This window comes from Falco punctatus, assembly GCF_963210335.1.
Source record: "Falco punctatus genome assembly, chromosome: 9".
Taxonomy (NCBI): Eukaryota; Metazoa; Chordata; class Aves; order Falconiformes; family Falconidae; genus Falco; species Falco punctatus.
This window is the reverse complement of record NC_137589.1, coordinates 35237568-35260738: the sequence shown is the minus strand read 5'-3', so window position 1 is coordinate 35260738 and position 23171 is coordinate 35237568. Positions and strand designations below refer to the sequence as shown.

The 23171-nt window shown below is 47.1% G+C and overlaps 1 protein-coding gene across 1 annotated transcript; it reads right to left on the bottom strand.

The window, feature by feature from the left end:
* Positions 1-477: 477 nt before the first annotated feature.
* Positions 478-22590, bottom strand: VWA2 (von Willebrand factor A domain containing 2). Its single transcript, XM_080403378.1, has 13 exons — positions 19646-22590; positions 19098-19172; positions 17457-17590; positions 15121-15230; positions 9606-9800; positions 9111-9241; positions 8279-8411; positions 7757-7871; positions 6541-6586; positions 5599-5706; positions 4192-4773; positions 1550-1672; positions 478-825 (listed from the first exon to the last, which is right to left on the bottom strand). The coding sequence occupies exons 1-13, from the start codon at positions 19692-19694 to the stop codon at positions 767-769; spliced, it is 1860 nt and encodes a 619-aa protein (XP_080259504.1). The 5' UTR covers positions 19695-22590; the 3' UTR covers positions 478-766.
* Between the last annotated feature and the right edge of the window lie 581 nt (positions 22591-23171).

Below are 23171 nucleotides of genomic sequence, written 5' to 3'. Positions count from 1 at the left end.
ATCTAGGAGAAAACCAGTCAACGCACCCACTGAAAAACAGCAACGCACACTGTCACAGCACTGCTTTGGAGTTGAATAAACCATTAAATGCTCTTGCAAAACCAATCCTTTTCAAACCCCTCCTTATCAGAATTACATGGCTACAAAATGCCTATGAAGCTAAACTATATTCATATTCAATCACTCCAAATAAATTCAGAGAAGAAAGCAGCATGGACAACTTACAAAACAGAATAGACACTCCTAATCAATTCTGCTTCCTCTTCCTAATCTTCCTGCGTGTAACATGCCGCTCACTCCAGCACTGGACTGCCAGTGTGTAATCTACATTACACCCCTTCAGCAGGAGCTCCAGAACTGCTCAGACTTGTACACATTTTTAGACCACCCCAAAGATCTCGCAAGAAAGAAGTCTGTTCAAAAAAACTATCCCATGACACTAGAATCTGGAAGAGGAAATGCAAAATGCCAATAATAAATACTTAAACACAAATATTTACTTTGATTAAAAAAGAAAGGGCACACTGGGAAGCCCAGTTTGTGCAGTGCAGGAACTGGGAACGGCATCAGCACAGTCCCTGTGCTGGAGCAACTCAGTCATTGCCAAGGACAGTGATGGCTTGCTGGATCGTGCCTGCATGTGGCAGTAAGTGTTCCTGGACGGAGAACTGGAGCACTCTGCACATCTGTGTCAGTGTCTCTGATCCACATGCCTTTTGGTGTGCCGAGGGACCCTGGAGAAATGCCGCAAACCCCTTGGACTCCATCACACATGGGAGTGCAGAGGAAGACTTGGGGATCTTGGAGAATTACCCCGGAGAACTCCTGTTGCAGAAGGGAAGCACAGATGTGGGACAGGGGCTTTAGAACCAAGGGATAAGCTCATGCTCAGCCCATTACAACCCACCAAGCACCTCTTGGCCTTAGCTGACAGGCATAACTCCTGGGGTCAGGTAAAGAGCAGAATATTGGTCAAGGGGGAAACCCACTTAATTGGCAGCTTCTCACTATGGGCACAGACCACCTGTAGGGAGCCGGGAGCTCACCACCTCCTTTTGCTATTCTGCTGAGGAGGAGTAAGGCAAAGGGGAGGCTTTTGCACCATGGAAGACATGGAAAGCAATAGGGAGGAGGTCATGCTCCAACAGAAACACTCCCTCCAATTAAAAGGGAGCCAGAGCTTTCCACCCCAGGGTCAAGGAGGGATTGTTTCTTCTAGCAGGGCAGAGGGGGAAAAAAGGAACAGAACAGAATGGAAGAATACCAAAATTATTAGACCTTCTTGGGCTCCTCTCAGTCAGCTTGCTTAGTGAATGCATAAAACAGGGCACAGCTGCTTGACAGAAGCCCTTGTTCCCTTCAGCAGCCCAAACCTCTCCACTCCCCATGTGACAGAGGCCACATCAGCACCAAGACCTGGTCACCAAACAGTTACCCAAGAGTTACAGCCACACCTCTGCTCAAGGAAGAGATGAAGATGTGGGACCCGTTCAGAGGGGCTAGGCAGAACAGATGACACCTGCCGTGGCCACCATCTGCTGATCCTTACTGCTCTCACAGTGAGCTCCTTCCCAGCCGTGGCATTCACACCGGTAGCTCCCAGGCCCAAGGACGCATACACCCTGGTTCATGCATGGGTTGGGTTTGCACAGGTTCACGGGGCTTTTTGCTTCTGCAACAAACACAAGCAGGACAGCAGGCTCAGGCACCCCTACAGAGCATTAATAGCTAGGACCCATGTCCATCAGGAATGCTACACAAATAACAGCAACTATATACCCCAGGCATCAAAAAACATCATCTAGGGCTAATGGGATTGGAAAACCACATTAACATGGCAGAGGGTGCAAGCTCACAAACCCGTCTTGCTGTAGAGGACAAACTCCTCTGCATTTAACCTAAAGAAGAGGATGAAGAACGGCTTTGCTACATGTTCTAATCTGGAGGAGAATATTCTTAATAAAGCTTAAAAGAGTGACATCGTGTTAGGCTGCATATCAAAGAAAAGCAAAATTTAGCATCTTCAGAGCTGTGTACTGAACACATAAGCACCTCTGAGCCCCTTACATCCAGACACTGCCAGTGCAGAGCAAGACACATGCCTGCTCCAAGCAGTTTACAACCCCAAACACCCCTGGAGTTCAAACCCCACTTTGCCCTGGAGAGGATCTGAGTTTCCACCAAAGAGGAGCAAGGATAAGAAGTCAGGTGGAAAGCAGGGATGGCATGAATAGAAAACAACACAGGAAAAATTTCTGGGTTTCTTTTCTAGGAGGTTTGAGAGAAAAGCCTGCAAACCATGGCCCAAGTCATTATTAACCTTGTTCTCATGAAGTATGTTACAGCTTTCCCAACCTTCTTAACAGGGCTCAGCTGTCAGCAGGGCTGACAAGTGTTTCATGCTGCCTTGCTGCACATACATTAGGTTAAGTAGCAGCATCCCAGAGAAATTTGCTTCCAGTCTGCTGGCAACATCACCACAGCGTTGGTAAGGATGTGAAATTCCTTTGCTGAACAGCTACATGGTGAAAGGCTGGAACTGCTAGCCTTGCCCTTTGCGGTACAAAAAATCATAGGGAGTAGGAAAAGGGGGAGAAGGAAAGAATATTAATTCTATCCCTATACATCAGGGTGGTTAGTACAGCTTAGCACATGCTGTGTTCATTCTCCCTGTACAGATAATGGTATGTGCACATCAATTCTCAACCTACGCCTAAGACTGGCAAAATTAACATTGAAATTCAGGTTTTTTGAAGTCAAATCCTAGATCTGAGACAACTCAGTCTTCAGTTCCTGTTAATTTTATATGGAGGCAAGTTGGGTTCAACAACATTTTTGTCATCACAGGACAACTCAGATGGGGTCCTGCCTGACAGCGTATCCTCAGGGATGCACACTTTTGCTTTCTTTGTAGGTTGGTAGAGCTGCTGGCAATGAAAGCCAGATCTCTTGGACACACCACTCCTCTTCCAGGTGCTGGAAGAGAGCTTTTCCATGGTGCTCTACTTCACACCTTGCATCCACCACTTCCCCCCATGGCTGCTCCACAGAGTAACCTTGCAGTCCCCGTTTGGCAGAATCATGCTGTTTTGCCCAGACACCATTTCTCTGAACTCAAGCCTACCATTAACACAGTATCATCTTAAATAAGCTTCTTGCACTTCAGGGATTATACCCTTTGATGATCCCAAGAGCCTGTATTTCCATTAATCAGATTCATATATATTTAATGCTTGGGATCTTTTCTCTTAGATCTGGATCATTGGTTTTTTTCCTGGTCTCTTTTCAGCTGAGCCTCAGAATAAATACAATATTCCAGGTGTCCAGAGGCAGGGTCTGTTTCTCAAATACTTTTATCACGAGTCATAATTTTTTTAAAGTTCTCTCACAGACAATGGTTCTGTTATGAGTTTTGTACTTGGGAGCAGAAGACTGAATGAAGGGCTTATCTTTACATCGCCCTTGCTCCCAGCCTATCTAGTGCAAACAGCGATTACCTGCGCATGAAATGAAAGCAGCAATTCAGTCTCAGGAAATGATATGTTATTACCCTTACTCATTGAACCTTGCCACCTCTTCCCCTTCATCCTTGGCACTGTAGTTAATTTCATGGTACAGTAGCTTGTTTTTATAACAACACAGCTGAAAATACCACTGGAAAAGGAGCACACTGAAAAGCTCCAGGTAGAAACTGTCACCTCAAAGAGAGAGTGCTGTAGTTCTTCCTAACCCTGACGGAGCCACGGGCTTGCCCAGAGATTAAAAGGACCTTTGATTGTGCTGAAGCTCAACATGCTTCTTCATTTGATCTTACAAACAGGTTAAAACATTAACAAAAGCGAATAGCTAGATGTTAAACTTGGACTATTTTGAACGAGAAACAAAGCATGGCATTTTAACTAGAAGCACTTTCGCCACCACTAACGCCTGCAACCCAGGACTGCAATCCTTTCTGAAAAGCTGTCCATCAGACACTGTCACTCACACTCAGCATGCAACTGTTTCAAACTTGGCATCAGAATCAATTTTTTCCCAGCTGGGGACTGGCCCTCAGGACTTGAGGTCTTGAAGAAAGTGCACATTTTTTTTGCACAGACATGAGCTTTTATGTGGATATTTGAAAATTCTTCCCTCTCAATTTGGAGATAAGGATTTGGTCCTGCAAATAAAACTAATCACAGGTTGTCTTACCTTCAGGATTGTCCACACTGCAGATTCTCCTCTGCAGCTCTGGGATCCTGTTGAACAGGTCCTGGGGGTCTGAGTCGAGAATTGCCTGCTTTGGATTGCCAGTCACCTTGGTCAGCTCTGCTCTCATGAGGCTGCTGCCCACACCAATCAAGAAGAGATCTTGGTCCCTCACGTTCTTAGCAGCTTCTGCCACTGGATCCTGGGACTTGGAGTCAGTAAGCAAGACAATCACACGCGGCAGATCATCCTGTATGTCTGCAGAGACTGGGGTGCTCCTAAACCCGTGCTGTGCAATATACTGCAGGGCTTTGCCTGTCAGGGTTCCTCCCCCACTGAAATTCAAAGCATCAATGCTCTTTATGAGACTGAACGCATCCTTGTGTTGGCCCACTTCAATGGGTATCCTGACATCATTATCGTACTGGGCCACCCCCACATTCATTGGTGAGTCCTGGCCCATCACTGCTTGGAGGAACCTCTTGAGGAACGCCTTGTAGCGCAGGAACCCTTCCAGCGTGACCCCTGCCGAGCTGTCCATCAGGAAAAGGAGAGCCACACCACACTGGAGGCTCAGCTTTGGTGCTGAAAAGGGAGACAGCAATTCATCATTCACAGGGCAACAAGACAAGTGTGCCAGGCACCCCAGCTGGGGCCTGCTGGAAGCCCTGTGGTGTGGAGAAGGGACATTGTGCCCAGTAACCTAAACGGTTTGCCAGACATGTCATGAGCTGGAGGACAATCGTGCCAGGTTTATTTTGGCTGGATGCCACATAAGCCTTCAGAGACAGGAGGTATCTAGGGGAGTCTGGGGGGATCCCTGAACTTTTGGATGGCAAACTTCAAATTAGAAATTACAACTCCACTCTCTTAGTACTCTGGGGAAAACCCAAGTTTCAGTGTATCGTGTATTGGAGAAAGGAGAGAGTCAAAGCACCAGACCCTCACCTGTAACACCCTGAGACACTTTAAAGTGCGAGTCTTGATTCAGGGGGAAGAAAGTACAAGGCATTTTTTTAAGATCAGGACCTTCCTGGGTTTCTTACATCGCACCCCCAAAATCAGGAGTCCCTCTTGTGCCCATGTGTATTGGGAGGGGACCAACAGGCACACCTATGTGCCTCCCCCAGTTTCGCTATTCTCCTGCTCACCTGGCACCTGCATTTAGAAACCACACCACACAAGGTATGACACTGTCTGTAATCAGTGCTGCCCGCACCCATGAGGTTTCTAAGCAGCACGACCCAGCCACTGGGCCTGACAGAGCCATAACCAGCATGAGCAAGCTCAGCCTGTCTCCCGGAGAAAAGCCCGGTGGCTGCAGCCCGACCCCATCGTCCCCGTGGCTGTGCAAGGGGCGCTGCAAAGGCAGGACACAGCCCAGAAGGAAGAGCACAGGTTCCCACCTACCGCAGTGGATGCCTCCTCTGTAGCCCACCGGGCAGAGGCAGTGGTATCTGTCCAGCCCCTCTGGGACACACGTGTCCCCGTTCTGGCATGGCTGGGAGTCACAAGGGTCTAAAGGGGACCAGGGAAGGGAAAGACAGGGAGTCAGCAGGCAGCCTGCCCCTTCCCATCCCGTGCAGTGTGAGCATCGCCATTGGGAAAGGGGTCACACCTCCGCCCCTCTTGCTGCAGAGTCTGAACTAAGGCCGGGCCACGTGCGCCCTCACCTCCACGGCAGTTTCACTGGATGGCTCTCCAACGGGCAGCGGTGAAGGCAGCAAACCAGACCGACCTCCTTCCTCTGCTTTGGAGTAACACCAGTGCAGTTGCATTCGGGTACATACAGGTTGCTAAAGGCCACACAGCCCTGCCAGATTCACCCTGACACCAAAGGGATCAGAGTCCAGCCCGCTGCTTGGACAACATTGTACTCACAAAGCCACTGTCACCTGAACCAGCAAAAAGGTGGGCTTAAGGGCAGATCAGAAGGACCATAGCTGTTTCCAGAGTCACAAAACCAGGCTGGCAATCAGCAAGCGTCAGGCTCCCTGCTAAACTGATGATGTTCATGGTACCAAGTGAATGGGAGTGGAGGCATCTTACTGCCCACTGGCACTAGGAAGCAGTGCAAGCCTCTGCCCCTGGGTCAAGAGCAGATGAGGATTAACTGGCTCCTCAAGTGGAAGGAGAAATGATGGGGAGATATTTTAATCCAAAAGAACTCCGATCACAGATATCCGTGAGACAAAAAAAAATAGACATATCATCAACTTCTTGCTAAGGATCACAATCTCTCACACAGAACAAAATTTCTAGAAGTTACCCCCCATCTTTTTATTCTTCAGTTATTAGCTTTCCTGCTTTGTAAATATAATTTTTAAAAGGCTAAGTCCTATCTGGACATACCGTTCGGAAGCATCTGGATGGGTGTTTTATTAAGACTCTCTTCCACCTGAAACAGGAAGAATAAAACCTATTATGAATCTGAAGATTAACAAGGTATCTTCGAGGCTGATTTTACTGTGTTTTCAATGGAACAAATTTCCTTTGAAAATGCAATTTTTCAAAACAAGTTTCAAAAGAAAATGCCCATTCTGAATGGGATGGCAGAAGAAAAAACATAATTTCATCGAATCTACTCTTGTTTTTGAATTCTACTTTAATATTTTACATTTAAAGATTATAGATGTATTTTTAAGGCTCCAAATTATTAATTTTTTTAGTTGCTACAGAAGAGATGTTAAAATTTTTGCTCTAAATTGGAATAAAAAGGAAATTTTACAGAAGAGAGAATTTCTTATTCAATATTAACTCTGCACCTAACTTACCCAATTAACTACTGGACAAGCAAGGTTTAGACTATGAAGAAATCCTCAGCCCTCAGCTGTGCCTCACAGTGGAATTTTTCAACTTCCTCCATCATTTCCCTGCCCTAAGGTGACAAAAAAAACCCCAACCAAACCCTAGAGCAGAAGCGTATATTTGCCACAGGTCAAAAGGCAGTTAATGTTGCTTCCTGCCAGTGAGAGGATTTTTTCTTTTTTTCATCCCTGTTAATGAGGTTTCTATTGCTCTAATACCTACAATTTTACTATGCCACTGATTTTCCAGTGCTCTGAATTGGGGCTGCTCAAACTTGCAGCAGCTGTGGCCAAAATCATCACTTCTGGGATGCTGCAAGCAAGCCACAAGCTGCTCTGCTTTCCCACGTTGGCTCCAAGGTACAAGTATCTGGAAATGCTGACAGACATTAGGATATGGCTGAAATTCTCCATACAATCATCCCCCAGTACATCTATGCAGCAGGTCATCGATGCACAGTTCAGATCTGGGGTGCTTTTCAAACATCACTCTGCCTAGTATCAAAACAAACACAGGAAGCATCCCTTCAAAGGAAAAACAATTCCCCCGACCGATTTCTGTACACCACCACTTTCACTCAGCTATTTTTATCAGCAAAGAGCACAAAGCCGCCTTTCCCTTCACAGCTCATTTTTAAGGCATTTCTCCTGCTGTACTGACAGCGGTGACAATATTACTTGAAAGATCTGACATGCTTTATTGGATTTCAGCTCCAGCCTCCTCTCCCAGAGCAAGACGACATTTCCCTCACGCAACTCACCGCACTGTGACTGGGGGTGGGGGGGATGCGATTTTCTGCCAGTGACTGGAGCCTCTCCATAGGAAAGTCCTTCCCAAGCCCCCCAGGGAAGCCAAGCAAAGCAAAAGGGGCTTCTCTGAAAGGAAGAAAGCCGGAGTAGACAAAAACAGAGCTAGCACCAACACAGGGAGCCAGACCTAGAAACCCTCTGCAGCAGAGTCGGTACAGAGGTGTATAAACTCCAAAGCACCTTGGTTCAGCAAGTAGGAAACTAAGCCCAGTTCCATTTTTATTATATATGGTGCTCCTGGGCTAATCATCTTCTGCTTCTTTGTTTCAGCTCCTCCTCTTACCCTCTGCTTCTCACATCAGCCAATGGTCAGAGCAGGGAAGCCTCTTCCTAGGTCTAGAGACCATGTTTGCATTAATCTTCTAATGGATCTTTATCCCAACAAATAGTCAAGGTCACATAAAAGCCTCATTACTGTATATCTCCCTTCTCTCAGCCCTGCTCACTTTTAGAGACGTGGGTGTCCATCTCACCTGTAGAAAGGGCACAGCAAAGCCTGCACTGCATCTGGCTGCTTTGAGCCTTTCCAACACACGCAGTTTCCAGCCAGCTCTTTCACGGTCTCTAGGGTCCTGCGTTCACAAGGGTGGGATTCAACCTTGCAGCCTGTCGCAAAGAACAAATGCAAACTAGGATCAGCTGCCTGAAAATACAAAGTCTGTGTGGGAGCGGAGCGCCATTCTGAAACGGGTTAGTCTTACTTACCTACCTCCCAAGGGCAGAGCAGGCAATGCTTCAAGAGCCTCCATGAGACCCCGAAGAGAAATTTTCTGTCAGCAAGCTCACCAGCCTACCCCGCTGTCTGGGGTACTCACTATTCAGCCTCCTTTGCTTTGCTATAAACCTCACACTGCTGAGTTCAGGGTTCAATGACTATTTTTCAGCCCCTCTGGTGCCTTCATCATTCATGCATTTGATTTTCTTCTACCTCTGGACAACTATAGTTCTATTTCTTCTATCTCTTGCAAGCCCTTGGTGGCCTCTTCTTAATACACAGCCAAGTTCATTAGAAGATTTAACACAACAGTGTTTACCCCTCTACCCCCATGATGTTGCAAGGGCCAATATTCCCATTTTCAGAGGTGAACTGAGACACTGAAAAATTTAGGATCCTGCAGCTCGCAGGTATGGCAGAGGTGGCAAGCATGCCATCCCTCCAGTCTGGGCACCAGGAACGGGTTACCTTGAAGTGCTACACCTGCCGATTCCCCTGTACGCTTTCTGACACTGCCTCGTCTTTCTCACTCAGTGACACGGTCCAAGCTCAAAGCGTGGGCACGGAAGCGGAGCCAGGACAGGGGTTACCTGGAGCAGTGGCACTGCAGACAGAGCCAGTGAGGGTGCTGTACAGGCCGTTGGCAGCATCATTGGCATCTCCAGCAAAGAGCACGTGCTGCTCCATGGGCTCGCTAGCCAGCACGTGCAGCTCCTCCCACCTGCCAAGCAAGGGTTGAGGGCGTTCAACCGCTTAGTCATCCCCAAAGAATTGAGTATCAAAACAAACCCTGTGCAGCAAATAGAGAGCTGATGCAAAACCGTAACACCCTTCAAACAGTTTTCAAGATCGTGGTGTGTTCACTCTGAGGCAGCAGCACAGCTCCCCAGTGGAAGAGCTTCCTTCAGCTCTGGCCCTTCTACACCAGCCACCAAATTAGTGTTTCCTCAATGCCTGCATTAGCCCACAAATCCCCCTTGCCTCTTTCCAAAACTCATATCTAGCACAAAATCATCCCTCGCTCAGTAGGACTTGCTATTTGGGTAGCTGGGCTTCTATTTCCCACTACGTAGAAAGTTTCCTGCCTTGGAAGTTTTATTCCCACTGCAAAAACCGTGATGTGTCTCTCCTTCACCTGCTTTGCAGGCATCACGGTACTGCCCTGGGACTTCCCATCCGAAATGATGATCAGGACTTTGGGGACACTGGAGTTTCTGCCACCAGGGAATCCCTTGTGGAGAATGTACTTCAGAGCCCGACCTGTCTCTGTGCTCCCACCTCTAGAAAGAAGGGATATAAAATCAGAAAAGCCGAAATAAAAGCTCTTCTCCTGCTACTGAATTTACCATTTGATTTTCAAATTTCCACCCTCTGGTAATGGGGAACTTAGCATATTTCTGCCTGTTGTCACACCGTACATCTACAGAGATACCTAATCCTGTCATTCTCGTCACCTTCCTATCCACAGATCCCATCTGCTCCCTCCTGCCTCCCTCCTCTCCAACCCAGAGTAGTCTCTGGAAGACTCCTGGTGCACATTGGAGCAGAGTATTTGAGTTTTATTTCCAGCTCAACTGCTTCTGTTTTTCCACCTGGAAACTGCAGTCACTTCTTTAAGAGTTGTGTGGAAAAGCTGTTTTACAACAACCTCTTGTACTCCAGATAGAAACACAGTACAAATGGGCAAAACGAACAATGACCAGCATTTCAAAGTGATTTCCTTTCTCTGGACACATAAACACACTATAAATTCTTGTCATGTACCATCCCTCACCCTCCACAGGTCCTTCTGCTGTTCTTAGGCCAAGAGCTAAGGCACAGAGCTACGCGTCCCAGCTTGTCACTGACAGGCTGCAGTCCCACAGTGTGCAGGGGGTCCTTGCCTTTTTCCTCTCTGGTTGACCTTCAGGTTAATTTGCTTTTCTACAAAAAGTCATTTGTCTGTCCTGTAGTAAAGCTCCTTGAAAGACAAATGGTGAAAGCTTCCTAGTGTATCCCTGCAAACTCAGAAGGACTGAATGAACGCAAGGCATGCTTCCTTCAGGGCTTCACCAGCACCTTTTACATGAGGAAAGTAAACATTAAGAAAAGCCACCTGATGCTTCAGTTGTCTAAAACCATGCTGAACACAGTTAAAAGCAACACTCTCATCTGCTAGGCTGTTTGCCAGCAGCACCAGTATGGCAGAGAAGGTGCATCAGCCACTGACATTCACATAAGCTGTACCTGTCACTGCTCCTTTTGGAGATGGGATCACCTGAAAGAAGCACAAGGCCATTTAAAACGTGGCCCAGGTTATTCACTTCAGCTTATTTGTGGCTCAGATGCCCAAAGCTGCCTTATTCCTCATACGGCCTGCACTGCAGCTGTGTCCTGAAGCACTGGCAGAGCCTGGGAGCCCTCGGGGCTGGGGTCTAGGCTATCACGGAGCTTGCCTGGGGGTCTCTCCCATCAACAACTTCTTCCAGTACATGTAACTCAAAAAGCGGGATGAAGATAGTCCTGCCATCCTTTGGTTACAAATGAACAGGATATTGAGAGATGAAGGGACAGACTTGCAGAAGCGTCAGGTGATCCTGTCTGAAAATCTGCTCTGCAGAGCTGACTGATGGGGTGGTCCTGAAGAGACGTGGGCCTGGGGAGCAGGATGGAGGGATGTCCAAGTCACCTCTGAAGGAATGAAAACGAAGCGTCATCTTGGACCAAAGATGACAGAGGCAGGTTTGACCACTGATCCCAGGTCCTTGCCCACAAAATATCTATTCCCTTCCCTGGCCCCACAAAAGCAGTTTCTGGTGGTGCAAGGAACCAGCTACCTCCATATTTTGACTGCCCTCAAATTCTGCCCTGGAGAAGGAAATGTTTCAGAGGTAGAAAGCGGTTAGTTCAATACCCAGCAATCCTCTCAGCAGCAAAGTACTAAACCCACACCAGGACTCAGGTGCCAAAGGGGGCACATTCCAGTGGTGACACGTGACATAAATCAGCAGGTAAATGGTTTGTTGCTAAGTGTTATGGAGCAGCAAACATCAAGCCCTGCAGCCGTGCAGTAACTCCCAAGGAAAGCAACCTTGAATGCAGTATTAGTAGAAAAAAAAAAGTTAAGCTTGCCAGGGAACAGCTTTAGTCAAAGATGCTTTAGAAATCCTGAGACTCATTTCTTGTGAGATTAATAAAGAATAAGAATTGCTGGGAGCCTCCTTAACCTAAGAGCCTGATTGCCCTGCTGAGCCCATCTACACCAGAGCGTCTGTCTGAGAGGTATGCTGCACACCAGCAAAAAGCCCCTGGGAGGGAACAGAGAGGTCCCTCTGGCAGCAGCGCGCACCCAAGAGAAGAGATGCTCACTGCAGGCAGGGAGGGTTATGGCCAGTGTCTGCACAGCACTAGGGTCTCTTTGGCGATGGCATATGGGATGTGAACTGGGAAGGAGCCCCTCATCACAAAGGGTGCTGAAAAAAAAGCAGAAAGGAATAAAACGGGGAGTGCTATACATACACAGAGGTCTAGGAGGGAAAGGACAAGGTGTGCAGCCCACAGAAACAACCACATTCACTCTAGTTGTTACTTCTTGCTGGTGAGCTCCATGGGGCAGGGACTGTCCTCCTCTGTTTTCAAGACATAACTTTAAGTGACTATTAGAGATGCCTACTCAAGGCTAGGCTCCACGTTCTAGGAATCATGAAATGTCATCAAAATTATAGATAAAATTATGATCTCTGTCGGGCTGAGACAGGAACGATTACATTCTGAGCCAAACACTGAAGTTTTATGTAACTAAAAGCCATGGGTAACCTAACGGAGACCTTGGAGAGGAGGTCTGTTGGACTGTGCAGCTGGATCCCAAGGTGGCTGGGTGAAATCAGCCCCAGCTGCCCCAACTCCACACCCACCCCTGCACCTGGAGACTCAGGCTACCCAGGCACCTCAGCCCCTGCTGCCAGCTGCTCGATGCAACCCATTTGAGCTTCACATCAACCACCTACGTTCCCCACCCAGTTGTCACCAGGCTAAGACCCTGCTACATCACACCACACTGGGCAAATCCTTTCTCCCCCTGTAAAAAAACAAGGGCAACCTACGCTGCAAGTTCTTCAGTTACTGTCACTAGCTTTGATCCCTGCCTACAACACATTCTCTCTTTTTGGTTTTGGAGGATTAAACATTTGCTTATCTCAGAGGGGTAAATCCTGCATGGACATGAGTCTCCCTCTTCCTTTCTCGATAGTTAGCCATCTGCACAACGTGAGAGGTCTGTAATGTGCCGGCCCCAACTGGACATTTGATAACAGAGAGGGCCCAGCTCACTGGGAACACACTCCAGACCTGTTGATAATGAAGCCACTAGATTGGAGGAGACTTTCCCAGCTGTCTTCTAACTCCATCCAAGGAGTTGTGGTATAAATCACTTCCCATGACTGCCTTTTACAGCTGCTTTTATTGTCGTCCAGAGCAAGCAAGGGGAACCAAACGACAAGTGTTAGTCCTTCCTTGGAGGCATCACATTCTCCATCAGCTGTGCTGACACAAACACACCCCATTCGCTTTCTGAACATCCATCATTTACTTTAGCACCTGACATCCAATTTGCTTGTTCTAGAAAAGCATTTGATCATGCCTAGGTTTATTATTTTTCATCTACCCTCTGACCTCCACAGAAACTTTCTAATTCGATACCTGCCGGGCCTTTTTGCTTTGAACTTCTTTCTGTCAGTACTGCCTCCTCTGCACTCCACCATTTCAAAGCACACCCGACGACTGCGTGTTCACAGCATGTCCAAATCTGACTTCTCCTGACCAGATGTCAGCAGCTGTCAAACACTCCAGTGAAAAGTGCTTGTGCGTCAGGGAAAATAAATTGTGCACAGTCAGTCTGATGACTAAATCTTGATGAACTCTGTAAGCTGTGCCCATGTGAGGCCCGAGGATTAGAAAAAAAGGAATAAAGAGTCTCTGCACCAAACCTCATTAAATTCAGTTTCTTATCGATCTGCATTTGGAGGTTCACTGGATTTCGACGCAGTGGGTGTGTGTTTAGGGCAGTACTCCAGTAAGAGTCTTCTGAAACCGAAGGAGATCTGGACTTTACCTGCTGCCTTTTCTCAGAAACAGCACTAAGAAGGTTTCTCTCCTGTAACCAGCCATTGACTCATATATGAGAGAAATCCGTAAGAAACTTAACTTCCGAGATTACTGCCAGATTTCGTTGAAATTGGCCCATGAATTCAAAAGCTACTTGGATGGGATTCACAGAGAGAGACCGGCAGTCTCCGAATAAATCACAAAAGCTTCACTTCAGTCCAGTGCTGCCTCCTTCCCAGTGCTCCCAGCTCTATGCCCAAAGCACAGGGCTGAAATCAGGAAATGCCTCGCTGGCCAAAGGCTCGTCAGAAGTACATCAAGAAGCCTCTCAACCGGGACATCAAACACCTGGGTTTTTTGGAAGCCAACTGGAATCCATACGTAACTATTATCGACCTTTAAATGTCAGTTTTTCATCTAAACTAGATGAAATATCCAAGCACGAGGTCATTATTTCCGTTTGATCTGTCAGCATCCGTGTGTTGTCATCAAGGAATTTCAGTGCCAGACACCAAACACTGCTTTGCTTTCTCTGCTCTCACAGATATTCAAGCGACAGCCAAAGAGAAGTGTATCTTGTTTTCCTGTAAGATTTTGCTGTAATTTTATGTGAGAGGTTTTCTTGATTTGATTAACTGGCCGGAAGCAATACAATAAACCCCAGCCAATCGATCTTGCTTGAAAAAGCTGGAAGTGATCACATTTGCTTGCAATATGTGCATCATGTGGAGAGCAGCAGACACCCGTGAGAAATGTCAATCTAACCTTTAGCCCTAACACACATCAGCTGAAGAAAGAGCAGACACCCGCAGGCCATATCAGTACCTCATCTATCATCAAAACAAGTGTTATTTTGGGGTGGTTCTTAGATCCTTTGTAGGTCCAAACGTATTTCTCAGAGATGAAAAGTTTGGATTTTGAGAGTTTCTAAGAACAGTGCTGCTTTTGTTTTCTGGCTCCATTTCCTGAGGTCATGGGAATACATCCAAGTCTTAACATTCAGGAAGAAAAAATGTTTCTGTCTGAAAACCTGATCCTCTTGAATTCAGCAGACACGCATGCACAGATACCTAGGGCCCAGCAATTTGTCACTAACTCAAAGGCAGAACAAAGGAAATCGTAACCACCAAAAAATGAAAATGCACCCAGTCCTGCCTTTGCTCAGCCAGGTGGAAATGCCACGCTTGCTCTTCCCTGGAAGGACATAACCCATTGCCTCGCACAAACAGCCAGAAAAACTTGCCAGGAGGGTCATGGAAAACTCCTCCTTATTTGCCACGTTATAGTGGGACACTGAAAACTTTCTCCTCTATCAGCCTTCAATGACAAAGACAGACAAGGCTGCGCATTTTTAGCAGACTGTGGATTATGGATCACAGTGTTCATCCACTGCTCTCCCCAGGGGCATCATGTTGGTGTATGCATGGCAGAGGCAGAGATGTCTGGACCTCAAAAAAACTCTCGGTCCAGATATCATACATAACCCAGAAAAAGAGAAAAGCTGTAAAATAAGCTGACCTGAACATAATCCTCTTGATACTCTCTTTCACTTCTTGTTTGGTTAGATACAAATCCAGTGGGAATTCAAGGTGGGGAATTGAGCTGAACTGTATCACTCCCACGTGGACCTAAAAGAAAAGGTTAAAGATTATGAAAGGTGTCTATGAGACAGTTTTACTAGTTTGATCAGTTTACAGATTTGGGAAGACTAAATTATACTGAGACAAACCGTTTTCCACGTTGAGCCACTGGCACTCTAAATGAACATCCAGAAAGAGCACAGACCACGTCATTACCTACACCGACCACAAACAAGGCAAAAATAATTCATCTGCAAACAACAGGAGCCTCTGCTGCAGTTACAGGCAGCTCAAGACCTATATTTATCCATTCAGAGCAGCTAGTAGCCTCAAGGACCATAAGCTTATAAATATAAAAACCTTTTATACCAAGCCATTTACACATCGTGCCGGCAATCTTTCCATTACTAAAAGCAGCTCCCTCTGGCATTGAGCACAACAGGCAACACAAATCAATTATTTTTCCACTATCTCCTCTAAAACCATTTTCCATAGTTGAAAATGCAGACTGAGTTGTTTGTATTGGGCAACACATCCAGAATATTTCACTGAAGCCTTATAAGAAGTTTTATGGAATGTGATGACTTCAAAGGTGAAAAGGCAACTGATTTCCAGTCCAGTGTGCATGAGGATTAAGAGAAAGACAAGGAGAAGAATGGTATTTTGAAAAAAACTGACCCATCCAATCTGCAAGCATTGAATGGACAAATTCTTTTGCTTAAGCCTGCTTTGCAGTTGGTTCCTAGATGGAAGCCTCTACTTTCAGTCAATTCAGTTTGAGGCACAAAACGCAATGCTCGTTTACCCTGAGCCACCTAGCACCTCTCAAAGCCTCACACACGCACTGTGACTCCTTACCATCACTGCCAAGCTGCAGAAAGCTTCCTGTGCTGCGCCTAAGCTCAGAGCTGCAGGGGGAAAGATTTCTTAGGTGAGAAAATGCAGGAAGGGGATGGCAATTTCAGCTTCCACAGGACCCTGCAACAGGGGCAGAGCAGCAGCTTTCCATTTTAGGACCTGGAACAATGGTGGTAGTCGGTCTGGAGGAGGTTTCTGGATACAAGTCTAAACATCCCTGCTGTGGGAACCAGGAGCAAACACAAGACCTGCCTCTGTTCCTTTGCTCCCAGACCTCTCTGGAGAATCGGACATGGACTAGGGGTCCTCAAAGTCACAGCAAGCCCAGACCCACACTCTGTCCTGTGTCAGGTTCCTCTTCCTGCTACACAGAGACCTTGCATCCCTGCCACAACCTTCCCAAAGACCTGACATTTATTTGGAAATGCTCTGATAGGGAATCAAGCACAGCAACTACCCCAGCCTGCTCCAAAGCCCCTGGCTAGGACAGCATGATGTAGGACTGGATGCACAGCTGGGTCTGGCTTGAAATCCCCTGAGAGAAACCCTGGGATGTGTCATGCAGGCCCAGAGGTGCCTCAAGGGTGGCTCCAGGAGTGGGTAAGACCTGAGGGAGCCCAGACAGTGGCTCCAGCAGCACAGCTCCCATCGCTCCTTGCAGACGCATGGCACCCAAAATCAGATGCTGACTTGAGCCAAGGTCCAGAACAGGAGTGGGTAAGAAAAAACTCGGCATATCCACACCTGTTCTGTCATCCTAACATGTTCTGTACCAGGTATCTGTAGACACCAGCTGCCTGGACTTCAGCTGACAATCCCAGCTGGCCAGTTCTATGTTCTTCTCTCTGGTGAGCACCAGCATTAAGTGCACTGAACACAAGCAGGTGGGCAGCATGGTGATCATATCTGGGAGACCTATGGCAGCATGCAGATCCTTAGACACCGCAGTATGCAGCTGGTGCCTTGCAATGAACTCTTTCCCTTCTGCCCTTTTGGCTTATTTTGGAACAGAGACCTTCTAGGAGGAGCACAGCAAGCTTACTGTTATCATTTACATCTGTGTGTAAGGTGATTGACTTCCCAGAGACTAATTCTGCAACTTTCCAGGGAAAAACAACAAAAAGATCAAAAGCATCCAAACCAAAATAAAAATCAGTAAAAAAAAAAACCAAATCACAATCTTTAACCTGAAAGAGTATGTCTTTTCTCAAGTCCAAATGGAACTCCTTAAAACCTGTGAGGAATCAAGTGTCCTCCAATACCACTGCTTCACAAACCTCCACTGCACCTTTCCGAATAAATCCTCTGACCCCACGGCAGGTTGAATTTTGCAGTTTCACTCAGCACATTATCACTGACCTTTCCACACATTGCCAAGCCGCTTAAAAACTAAAATGAGACATTTCTGACACTCACCCTGTCTGGACGGATGTCCAAGGCATCACAGAGCTTGCCTACAAAGTGCTTAGACCTTTCAAAGCTTCCTTTGCCAATGCTGTAGGAGCTGTCCAAGAGGAAAAGGACATCTAAGGAAGCAGAGCACTGCATCACTAGGAGAAAGAGATAAACAAAAATCTGCCTTTTATCTTGTCTTCAGAGATGTGTCCCTGTATCACCCCTACCCACACGAACATGACTGCTCCAAAGTACAAGTTCCTGAGGTGCTTATGCTGCAGTGGAAGCCCATAATTTCACTGACAAAAACAATAATAAATCATAATTCAAAAAAGGTAGCCTGCAGACTCTGAAGAGACATTTTCAAAGGATTTACACAGACATTTTACACACCAGCAGCATTTATCAGAACCAACTTCAAGGGAAACTGAATCCAGAAGCCCAACAGAGGGAGCAAGCACACCAACCTTTAAGACTCCTTTCGACCCAAACCATTTCTCTATCCCCATTACTACCACCTTTTGCTAGCAGGAATGATGTGGAGAAAAATCTGAATTTATAATTAGGGTTTTCTACTACCAGAATATGAGAGATGAAAAGTTATAAAGCATTTTCTTCTGGGTCACTGGTTCTTCTAATAGGGCAACCAGCCCTGCCCTGCAGCACTGCCCTGGGGACAAACCGGAGCACGGCCCCTCTGCCAGCACCCTCCTGGCTTGTCAGCCTCGTCCTCCCAGCCCAGCTGAAAGCGGAGATGCAACAGCCCGGGTGCTCACCCACCGTCACTGGCTCCGGCTGCCTGCCTAAGCATGCACAGAGAAAACTGCTGTGCCTCCAGCCCAGTATGGAGTTCAGCAGTGTGAGGGGCAGGAATCTCCGTATTGCAGGTGCACAGCTGCAGCAATGCAGCTCTTTTGCAGGGACTTGTAAGGGGGATGGCTGCAGCCCACCAAAGGGCTCTTGGTGATGTGCATCAGTGAGAAACATCCAAATACAACAGGGGATTTGAAAAAATATGACAAATATTTTTATGCAATGACAAAATACCAAAACCAGGATGGGAAGTCTGAGCTGGACATACAGTGCTAAAGGATGGGGCTGGAGGGCATGCCCAGCATAGGAAAAAAATGTCATTTATCGCTTGGCAGAGAGACAGTCGAAAATAACATCTCACAGGAGAATGCACGATCCAGTATGTAAAGTAACCGACTGCACGTACATCAAGGGAGCTGTGGTTTGCTGTGGAGCATGGTTTGCTGTGGCCAGCCAGAGCCCAGTCGTCCCTGCTCACAGCATCGTGGCTGGTGCTGGCTCTACAGCCTGAACAAATTAGCCACACGGGAGGTCTGATCAAGGCTGTGACTAAGCACAGCTCCTTAAATCAGTATTGCTTGAAACAAGCTCTGAAGGAACCAACAGAAACACCAGCCAGCTGGAAAATAGCCAATCTGGGAAAAACAGAGTAGGTCAGCATCCCAGAAGAGCTAATACCAGTGAGGGGGAAAGCGGGGCTAGGGCAGAAGCAGCCACAACGCTGTGCTGGGGACTTTATGGACTGAATGGGGTCCAATAAATCAAAAAAACTAAATTAGAAAAAGAAGAAAAGCAAATAAAGAAGGAACTCAGAAAACAGAAAATACCTGCGTTAAGAAACAAACTTACACTGGCCAGCAGCTGAGATCTTGCTGATCATCTTCCGGTCAGCATGAATTTCTTGTACACCCAACACCAGTAAAACTGTGGGATCAAACAGATAATCACCATCAACACTAAAACCTGCCTTTAAAAAAAAAAAAAAAAGAAAAAAGAAAAAAGACAGACTTGCAGGCTTCAATCTTACAGCAGCAAAAACAGTTTTGCTATCTAGATGTCATTTACAAAAAATAATTTGGTGACACAGCAGTGTAACTATGGGACAAAATTCCTTCTAGCAGGGACACAGAAAGCACAAAAAACACCTGTGCACTATCCCGTATCAACTAGATACTTCACATACAAATCAGTCATGTTCAAATTCTCAGAAAAGCTGTTTCTCCAGGTATAATTTGCTCCTCTCCTGTGAGAAACTATATTTCAGAGGTTTATCCATAAAACTCCCGGAGAGGAACTGATTTGGCTCTCACTCCTCAGAATGAGGAACTCTAGCTGGAGACAGGGAAGCATCCGAGACAGAAACCACCACCGATGCAAAATGATGACCTTAAACATACCTTGGGAAAGCAGGAAAATGCAGATGGACTCAAACAACAACAGGCTCATGATGACAAATCTGAAAAAAAAAAAAAAAAAAGAAAAAAAAAAGGAGAGGAATATTAATCCAATACCTAAAGCTGGTTTCTTTACTGGTGGCTGATCACGTCCTTGCTGGTTGTCTCATGTAAGTTCAGAAACACTTGGTCTGAGCAGCAAAAAGAACACTTACCCTGGGGAGAAGGGTGGGAAACAGAAGAAAAAAGCATGAAAATGAGGGAACGATAGAAAAGGAAGTCTCCCTATGTATTCAACTCCTTTCCTATCAAAACCAGAGAAAGCAGGCTTCGCAGGGGAGGGAGGGACTGCCCAGCCTCCCCTCCTCTCCTTCCTGGCCACCCAGACCTCCACCCTCCTCACCACTGCACGTCTCTCTTAAAGCCGAGTCCCACCAGGGCCCTTTGGTTATATTTGGTTAGATAGAAAAAGGGCCCTTGGGGAGCCAGTGGAGATCCCAACAGGGCTCCTCTGGGGGTTCCCAAAGCACAGGGCAGAGCCACGTCCCCCCCAGCCCCACCATCACCTGGGGCTGCGGCTGAGCCACCCCTGCTGCAGAGCATGGGGTGGGGGACCCATCCCCTGCCTCGGCCAGTGCTGCCGCCCAGTCTCGTGGTGGGTCTCCAGCAACACTCAACCACAGGCTCTTTCATGCCTTACATTTTCCAAGGACAGCTTTCTGGGGAGACATCTTTATGTATAACTGTTCAGCAAAGTCAATTTTCCGCTCGTTTTCCCTTTGAAATCAGCAAGGCTGCCATCACTTTGTAGGTGGACTTCACTGACGCTTTCAAGCATGCCCAGATTCAGACCAAGCATGTCTGGCAGAGGCCTTGGCTTTCCATTCAAAACATGTATATTTTCTCCAGATTAAAAGCACTGGGTGCTCTCACTAGAGCAAACGTGACCAGATTCACACTGGGTCTCTGCCTCTCTCATTGCAGAAGCAGATTTTCTTCATGCAGTTAAAGACAAATAAATGCATTTCTCGATAACCAGCTCATTAACCAATTGTTTTTCCAAGAAAATGGAGAGAGCTTTTCATCAAGAAAGACTTGCCTCTGTAGCAAATGATATATTTAATAAGCATCTGGGAAGAACTGATGCTCATTAGTGAAATTGCCAATATAGGCCCATTGCCATTGCTCCAGGTGCCAACGGTTTGAGAGCGCGATCTGGCAAACCTCACGAGTCAGGGCAACGAGGGTCGGGAAAGAGCTTCCCAGGGTGTCCCACAGGGTCCCAGCCACCTGGCCCAGTCCAGCCCTCAGACACATCCCTGTACATCAGCTCCTGCAGGAAGGAACGTACCTAGTTAGAGGAAGGAGCCAAGCAGCGGCTCCTCTCTCTGTCTTATTGTTTAACCTTAGATTTATCGTTCAGTGCTGCCGTCTGGCTTCCTCGGTTTCCCCAGTTTTTCATACTGGGTGCCAACACCCCCCATGTTTCCATAGGTGAGAAGACCCTATCAACACACAGGCGTATGCCCAGGGATGCATAAAACTTTAAACCCTAGGAAAAAAACCAAACTTTAAACCCCAGGAAACAAGCCAAACTTTAAGCAACAGAAACTTCTCCTCTGGGCAAGCTCTTACCTTCTCAAGAGTGGGTGAGACCCCTGCAGCGATGGGTTTGTCTCGTACTAAAGCATCAGTCTGCAACCCTCCCCCTGCCAGGGGAACCTCTAGCACCCACCCCAGACACACCTGGTCAGAGGAAGCCCACTTAAGCCCACGCACCTTGCACCCCTCACATCAGCAAAGGCAAGACACCGCCAGCAGGTCCAGCTCAGTTACCTGCACCAGTCCCTAATGAAGAGGGGACGAAGGAAGTGCTGTCGGGGATTACAGACACAATAACACTCCGTGTCTTGCAGTGCTCTGCCCAGTACCCGGTGCTTTACAAGCATCACCCCCCAACGCCTCCCAGTGCCCCTCCGGACTGCCACTGCCGAATTAACAGATCCCAAGTGTTGTTTTAGTGAAGGGAGGTAAACACAAAACGTGACTTCATCAAGGAAGCTCTTGTGTCCCTTGATAGCTTTAAGCCCTGGCACATGCCACAGAGGTAAGGTCATCCTTCTGCCACTCCCCAGGACGCTGTTTCCAGGAGCTAATTCCAGAGCACACAACACCCAAAGGAGGACAAGCCTCTGCCTGACACCAGATGTGACAGGTGGAGGAGGGGCAGATTTCTGGTTGTTTTCATACAAAACATTGACAAGTCAAGATGTTTCTACAACTTGGGTTTATCTTGGGCTTAAATCAACTAATGTGTAGGATGAATTCCTTGCCTTTCAGCCCAGCTAGACTCTCCAGGAATTCAAAGAAAGCTTCATCATCACACTCTGCTCATCAGCATTAGCCCAGGATTAGCAGCAGCCCGAGAACTTTAGACACCGGTTTTGCTGGGAGACGGGCTGGTGAGTGAAGGATCTTTTCATTTTATCTCCCTGGCCATTAAGAAAGGGAATTTCAAAACGTCTGCATTAGTGCCGAGTTAAAAATAATCTTTCTTTTTTAACCATACACATTCAAAACTCTTATTTCTTGTACCCCAATTCTCACTTGGCCACATAAAAGATGAAAACAACTTATGCAAAGCTAAATACGAGCGTAAAAATGTGTACCTTACTTGGAGGAGTGAGACTAGAGGGGGAGAAAAGCTCTTCTTGACAAGTATCTTCCCAACACGTCTTTCGTCATCTGTAGAATGTCTGAGCTTGCTTATTCTTACTAATGAGACAAAACCAAATTGTGACGTGAAAACACGGTGAACCCAACACCACCAGCCACCGTAGTCACCTGGATGTCGAATCGGGTCTAACTGCACAGCCATGCCTACAGCAGGGCAGGCACCTGCCTGAGAAGGGATCTGGAAGCTACTGTGGGCTCATGTCTCTGTGAGAAGGAGAAGAAGATCCCGTTCCTACACAGACTGTTACCAGAGCAGTTGACATCACGTGCACTACTTAGGGGCAAATGTCACCCTTTTACTGGGACAAGTAGAAGGACTTAAAAGTACCAGGCAGCTGCTTTAATTACCACTCCTTCTCATCTCAGAGACCTGGCTGGCAACAAAAGGCATCTGCAGCTCATTTTTCAAACCATCCCTCTTTTATTTAAGAGTAGGGAAGAAAGCAGAAGAGATTATGCTGTATATTCATTAAAGTGTATTCTTAACAAGGCAAAGCAACCCCCTGTCCCTGCAGTTCTAACTCGGTGGTTCCCTTCAGCGGTGCTCGGTCTGCTGGGGAGGACCTGGCACCAGCTTGCTGAGGGCAGCCTGCTGCTAGGGGCTCGGCTGACCTTCAGGTGGAGGAAGGGAAGAGAGGAGGTCAGTTTTGCTGCCCCCTCTTTCAGTCGCTCTCAGCCTGTTTTCCAGAAGTAAAATTTACTTTTTTCTTCTTGCCTAGGTTTGGAGGCAGTGGGCCACCTCTGTTGGGAACCTAGGCATCCCCTCTGCCCAGCCACCAGCACTGCCCTGGCT